The sequence below is a fragment of the Chrysochloris asiatica genome, unplaced genomic scaffold (genome assembly GCF_000296735.1).
Source record: "Chrysochloris asiatica unplaced genomic scaffold, ChrAsi1.0 scaffold00856, whole genome shotgun sequence".
NCBI lineage: Eukaryota > Metazoa > Chordata > Mammalia > Afrosoricida > Chrysochloridae > Chrysochloris > Chrysochloris asiatica.
Window position 1 is genome coordinate 39,719 of NW_006409374.1, and position 7,515 is coordinate 47,233.

The following is a 7,515-nucleotide window of genomic DNA, read 5'->3' on the forward strand; positions in this document are numbered from 1 at the left end:
CTCTCAAAATCTTGCTATGTACTTTTCCCTCTAACACTTACTCTCGATGCAGCTCCAAAACCACAACTGTCTCTCCCAAAAGACCACACTAATTTTGATGCCATTTCTCCTTAGTATCACAGCAGCAGACTCTATGAAAGACTGCTCGGTTAGCAGTGGGCTCTGGTAGGGTGTAGGCTCTCCTAGTAAGGGATTTTGGGAAGGTATGGATCTCAGGAACACGAGATTCTAGAAAGTCTAGAACATGGGAGTAGATGATTCTAGAAAGGTGCAGACCCTAAGAACAAGACGTGTGAGTGCTGGGAGCAAGGGATTTTAGGAAGACCCAGGTCGTAGGTATTGGGACTCACCTTCAGGATCACCCACTGCATGAGACCCACATAGTAGAGAACCGACATGACACAGTTGAAGAAAATAATGATGGGCAAAACCTTCCAGGAAAGAAAGCAGAAAACCCAAGTTAGAGGCAGGCAAGTGGTAGGGGTCCACGTAGATCCAAGGAGACCTCAGATAGCCTACTCCATCCAAGGCCTTGCCACTGAGAGGTCTGAGGTCAGTGAATAAAACCTTAAGTGTCCCATATATGGTGACTCCTTGGAGGCACTTCCATCCACTCTGTTCCAGCTAAAATAATGACTACCCACCAGGTCATTCCTCTGCCTTCTATCTCCAAAGAGGAAACCCTGAATATATATCACTTGTACCTGCTCCTTTATTTGTAAGATGGGTATGAAAATGTCTACCCCTTAGGGTTATTGTGAGGGCTAAAGGAGCTGGCTTGTTGAAGCCCCTCACAGATGTACCTCTGAACAAAGGCCTAGGGATCTATTGCAAAAAAGCAGTCACTGAAAACACTGTGGAGGGGACTGGTGACAAAGATGGCATCTGGTGACACTTTGCACCCAGTCCCTCAAGAGAAACTTAAAAAACTGGTTCTTTTTGTTGTCCTCCCCCCCCCACACCAAATAATTCTTTAAAGAGATGGAAACACTTACCACTAACTTTATATGGAAAGGAAAGAGGCATTGGATAAGCAAAACATTGCTTAAGAAGAACAATGTTGGAGGCCAATTACTCTCTGATCTCAAAATTTCCTTCACAGTCACAAAGGTCAAAATAACCTGGGACTGATACAACAAAAGCTCCATAGATCAGTGGAGTAGAATTGAGAACCGTGAAGTAAATCCATCAATGTACAGTCAGCTGATCTTTGATGAAGAGCCAAAATACATTAAATGAGGAAGACATAGTCTATGCAACAAATGATGCTAGCAAAACTAGAAGAATGAAACAGGACCCATATCCTACACCATATACAAAAACAAATTCAACGTGGATTAAAGAACTAAATGGAAAACCTAGAACAATAAAGATCAGCAGTGAGGAAATAGGGATAAACTTAGGGGCTATCATACGTGGCAGAAATGCACCGTCAAACATAACTAAAATCACATACACAGTTGGAGACAAAACCGACGGCTGAGACTTCCTAAAAATCAGGTACTTATGTGTATCAAAAGAATTGCCAAAAGTGTAAAAAGAGAGTCCACAGACTGGGAAAACATTTTTTTGTAATGACTATCAGACAGAACTAATCTCTAAAACTTATAGAAAACTACAACACCTCTACAAGAAAAAAACAAACAACCCAATTTAGCACTGGGCACAGGATATGAACAGATACCTTACTAAGGAAGTCATTCAGGCAGCTAGCAAACACATGAATAAATGTTCACGGTCATTAGTCATTAGAGAAAAGCAAATCAAAACAACAATGAGATATCATCTCATCCCAGCATTAATAGCAAAATTTAAAACAAAACAAAACAAAAAAACAAGAAATAGCAAATGTTGGTGAGGTTGTGGAGAGACTCGTGGGACTGTAAAATGGTCCAGCCACTTTAGAAAACAGTATGGCGCTTCCTCAGAAAATTGGAACTAGAAATATCATATGACTCAGCATGGTATATATCCACAAGAAATAAGACTCAGGACAGGAGTAGATCTAGGCACACTGATGTTTCATCACAATACTATTCACAATAGTAAAAAGATGGAGACAGCCTAAATGCCTACCAACGGAAGAATGGTTAAACAAACTTTGGTACCTACATACAATGGAATACTATCTACAAGGGTGAAGAATAATGATCAATCTGTGAAATACCTTATAACATGGATGAATGGAGGACACCATGCTGAGTGAAATGAGCCAATCATGAAAGGACATATATTGTAGGCGATCGTTATTATTAAGAAAAGTATTTCATGCTAAAAGAAACATTCTTTGAGGGTTACCAGGGATGGGAGGGAGAGGAGAGTAACTCACTAGCCAGTAGAGGGTAGATACATATTAATTTGGGTGATGGGGAGGTCAATATACAAGAAGAAGAAGGTTGACAAAAGAATGATGAAGACACTGTGAGGTATGCAAGTGCTAATGGGAATAAAGGTAAATCATGTTATAGACACAACCTCGGAACAACAGTGTTCTGTAGGTAGACCATGGACAGTCACACAGGCTAAATGGGTATGAGAGGAAGTGTGGGTGTATACCCACTCTTAGATAAGAGTTTGAAAGAGGATATGTGTACTTTTATATTTACCTTTGCAGCAAACACAAGTATGAATGTGGTGGAGCATACAGCAGGCACAATGATGAAAACTTCTTTGATATTATCAAACATCTTAAAGCAAGGAGTTGCTGGGTCTAGGGGCTCAGGACTATAGCCTCATGGGACACCATGAGCAACTGGCACAACATAGTCCACAAAGACAGTGTTCTACATCCTACTTGGGTGAGTAGTGTCTGGGATTTAAAAAGCTCATCAGAGAACATCTAAAGTGCAACTACTGATCTTGCCATGTGCAGAAGAAAGAGAAATGATGAGAATGGAAGATGCTTGTAATCAATTAGTCCAATAGACTAATGAATCATGTGAACATCAGTCTCCACAACTCTGAGACCTGAAGAACCAGATGGTGCCCAGCTACCACTACCAACTACTCTGAAAGGGATCACAATAGAAGGTCTTGGATAGAGGATAAAAATGTGGGAAAAAACTAAAAATCATTAAAAAAAAAAAAGACTAGGCTTATTGGTAAGAAAAAGACTGAAGGAACCTAGGATATGACCACCCTTTATATCTGCAAAGGAGAGTTCCTTTGCAGACTGGCCTGATTTTCAGTCAATCAGTAGATGGGTGTATAGTTGGGGCAGCAACATACACACATCTACTGCTTGACTGAAAGGTGTGCTTACATTCAAACATTCAAAATCAAAGGGTCAACATTTACCTAAGGACAAAGTTGAGAAAGGATGGGAAGGTGGCTGTAACAGGGAAGAAATGTAGTGACTGTTACTGCATGGAGGGGATTGCAATCATTAAAATGGAACAAAGTGTAGGATTTGTTGAATGTAAAATGGGCAATCTTGTCTGTAAACTTTCACTCAATTCACAATAAAAAATTAAAAGAAAAAAATAAAACTTGTGAGTGGTACAATTATTGTTTTTTTACATCCTTAGCAAAGAAGAAACTATGTCACGAAACAAAATGCGTGTGAAGAAACAATTGCGTTGAAACAATTAGTCTATTGACTAATAGACCACGAGAACCTCAATCTCAATGACCCTGAGACCAGAAGAACTAGATGATGCCCAGCTACCACTGCTATGGAAGGGATCACATTAGCAGATCCTGGATAGAGTGGGAGAAAAATGTGGAACAAAATACAAAATCATAAAAAAGACTAGGTTTATTGGTCTTACAAAGACTGGCAGATTCCCTAAGAGTATGGCTCTTAGTCACTTTTTATGCCTGGAACTGAACTCACCACCATGACTCAACTTTCAGCCAAACAATAGACAGGCCACGGCTTATAGGATGAACAATAACACCAGGAAGTTGCGCACTCCTTAGAACAATCAAACATAAGACATCAGAAGGGCAGTAGTCACCCAGGGACAAAGCTCAGAGGGCAGAAATGGATAGGAAAGAAGGACAAATGCAAATGGTAAACATAGGAAGGAAGTGGGTAGAGTGTGTTACTTTGTGGGAACTGCAACCATGTCATGAAACAAAATGTGTGTGAATTGTTGAATGGAAAACCAATTTGCTCAGTAAACTTTCATTCAAATTACAATAGCTTCAAAAGAAAACACCGTGAATACAGGATTTCAAATTCTCACGGATTCCAGACTTTCTAGAGTCATGGAAGGTGGATGAACCCCTAAAACTATTGCCTTGAGATACTTTTTAAGCATTTAACCAAAATATGCACTGAAGTCTTCTTAAAACCAAACAATAATTTAGCTTAACTAGTAAAACATGTCTGCCATGAGTTTTAAGTCCTTTTAAAAACCATCTGTATGAGATCAAAGTGACAATAATAACTCAGAAGATTAAATAGGAACCTAGGGGCCGTGAGTTTATGTTAATAGAAGAAGAACAACTCAGAATAAGAGAATGAAAATAATCGCACAACTCCAAGAATGCAATCAGTGCCACTGAGTTGTAGACGTGGAAACGATTGAATTCTTGTCTTTTCACAGTGTCTATTCTCATTAACAATAACAAGATGGAGCCTACTTCTGCTCTGATGTGCATGGGACCACCATAAGCCAATTGTTTGTTTTTGTTTTTTTTTAGGTAACAGAATGATTTGAAACATAGGTTGTTAAATGGATAAAGGGAACTGTAGAATGGGGAACATACTATGCTGTTATTTGTGTAAAATAAGGATGTGTGTATGTGTGTGTGGGGCATGTTGTAGCATTAGAAATATATGCAAATGTATGGTACCTTAGGGAATGTACTGGTTAACCTGGGGTCAGGGGTGAGAGGGAGACTTACTTACTCTTTTCCATATACCTTGTTTGTTCTATTCAAATGTTATCTGTTCCAAACAGTTTGAAAATAGTAAGTCATGAAGAATTTATAATAACAAGGGACAGTCTTAAGTTAAAATGTTAAGAGAAAATGTTGGAATTAAAAACATTTTTTAAAAAAATGGTTAGAAGGCAGTATAGTCAGTTAAAGTATTTGCTTCTATGTGTTGGGACTGTGAAAATTTCCTTTCCTTCTTTCTCCATTGCTGAATTTCTCCTTTGTTCCTGTTGTTGCTGTTAAGTGCCATTCAGTCAGTTCCAACTCATAGCGACTCTGTATAGGGTTTCCAAGGAGCGGCTGGTGAATTTGAACCACTGACTTTGCAGTTCAAACTGAACTTGCAGAGCAGTGTTTATCTACCACACCAGGACAATTTCCTATAATGGGAGGAAATTACTCAAGGAAAGGGGGCATAGGCAGAGGAGAATTTGGGCGAAGACCATCAGTTTGGTTTTGGACTTGTTGGGTTTGAGATGCTCATGGTACCAGCATTGAGGGGGCAAGTTGGATAAGAGCATGAAGGTGCTCATGGGACAGGTCTGAGCCAGGCCTGAGTTTTGGACTCCTCCACACAGATGTGCAGGTTGAAGCTATGAGTCATTGAGGAAACTGGCTGGAGTCGGAAGAACATTAGCTAAGGACAAAGCTGTGGGGCTGGCACCATTTAAGGGTAAATGGGAAGGAAAACCCCTGAATGAGCCCAAGTAGGAATAGCCAGAGAGACCAGAGGATATTCAGGAGAGGGTTGTGAGGGGGATGCAGGGTGTGAGGGGAAGAGTTTCAAGAATGGATGGTGGGCCAGCTGTGTCCAATGCATTTGGGAGGCAAGGTAGATGTTCATATATGAGGGGGCTTCAAAAAGTTCTGGAAAAATGGAATGAAAAGATAATTGAATCTTCTCATGAAATTTTTGAAGACTCCTCATCTCTTTCCCCATCCGTTCTTCTCACAGGCTTATTTAATCTCTGTTAGACCTCAAAAGAGATTGACTTCAGAAAAATCCTACAGACTTCTGGAAAGATGGCAGACCAGGCAAGCACACTACATGAAGCTGCTATGATAACGATACAAGAGATCAAATGAAACAGACACAGAGGAAAATTCTGGAACCCTGAACTTCAGAGGAAAGGTTAGAGAAGAGCTCTGAGTGGTTACTGGGAGGAGAAGCTGAGCAGGGACAATGCGAGTGGGAGACTACCGGTGAATGAGCCACCAGATGCACTGACACCAACTTGTGAGAAGCTTTGACAATGAAAGGTGACCTGGCAGAGAAGATTCACACAGGCTGTGGGAAAGGCACAATTCCTTCTTTTCCCCACACTGTCCTGATGACCAGAGATATGGCCAGCTCCCACCCTCCTCCATCCCCAGGGAATATCCTGCTCTCAGGGATTTCAGAGTCACATGGTTGGGATCCATGCCAGCATGAGGCAGGGGCCAGCGGTACCACTTTGGTACCTGGATACAGGCAGCTTGACCCCAGACCGACAGAATCCACAGAGCCACCCGACCAGGCACCCAGCCCCCAGTGGCCCCGTGATCCTAACAGACACTGAAACTAGCTCCATCAAGGGCCTCTATGAATTACTTCCAGATTGAGTGCCCTGAACATAATTAATACTTAGGCCTATATGAACCCCATCTAGTGTCAGGAACTCCATTGTCACATCCCTCCACACCCACTTGGTGAGCTCCTTGGCTTGTAGAAGCCAAAGTTTTCTCCTCTCTTGGTCCAACAGCTGCACTGGTTTATTTTGTTGTTGTTTTTTGCTTTTTTGGGGGGTTTTGTTTTTTCTTTTGTTGTTTCATTTTTCTATTTGTTAATTCTTCTCTTTCCGTTTGCTTCAATTTTATCCCTTCTCCCTCCTTTTATTTTTCCATCTTTTCTTCTGTTTTCTATTTCTCCTCTTTTTTATTTTTGCCTTTTGATCTTCCTTTACTACTCTCTACTCTTTTCATCTTCCCATTTCCTGTTTTTTTTTTCTAAAAATTTCTTCCTTTTATTTCATCTCTTATTTTTCTCTTCTATAGCTCCATTTTCCCATTCCTCTTTTCTCTTTTTTGTTATTCTTAAATGTTTTAAAATTTTATTCCTTTTATTTACTCTCTTATAGCTCCATTTCTCTGTCACTCTTTTTGTCTTTATAGCTATTATATTATTTTTTCTGGTTGCTGCCTTTCTTTAATCTCTTTTTCTCTTTATCTTTATACCTTTATTATTTTCTCTTTTCATTGGTAATTCTTTGTTTGTTTATTCTGTCTTGTTGTCTTGTGTATATGGGGGAGGGGTTTTCTCTTTTCCTCCTGCCAGGAGGCAGAAACTGTGCCCATACAGCCCAACTACAACAATACCCTCTGCAGCTCCACCCACTAAGCAAGACCCAATACCAAAGCCTATACCACCTGATCAATGATAGGCAGCAGCCAACACCAGTTAAATCCACCCTAAACTGAGATGCATGAACAGTGAGTGAGAATGGTGTACACATTTCCATTCTCTAACCACACTGACAGGAGACATTTAGTGAGAGCATAAGAACACATCAACATACAATCATCAATTAAATGCAAATACAAACTCCCCAGAATGCCCTGGAGAAAACAGACAATTTTAGCCTATGCTGA

The 7,515-nt window shown here is 40.4% G+C and overlaps 1 protein-coding gene across 1 annotated transcript in view; it reads right to left on the reverse strand.

Moving 5' to 3' along the window:
* Window positions 1-7,515, reverse strand: part of LOC102818008 (sodium/nucleoside cotransporter 1-like) — a 53,026-nt gene that overhangs the window by 29,942 nt on the left and 15,569 nt on the right. The window contains exon 4 of the mRNA XM_006878002.1: window positions 351-431. Within this exon, the coding sequence (XP_006878064.1) occupies window positions 351-431 (81 nt within the window). The remainder of the gene's footprint in view (window positions 1-350; window positions 432-7,515) is intronic.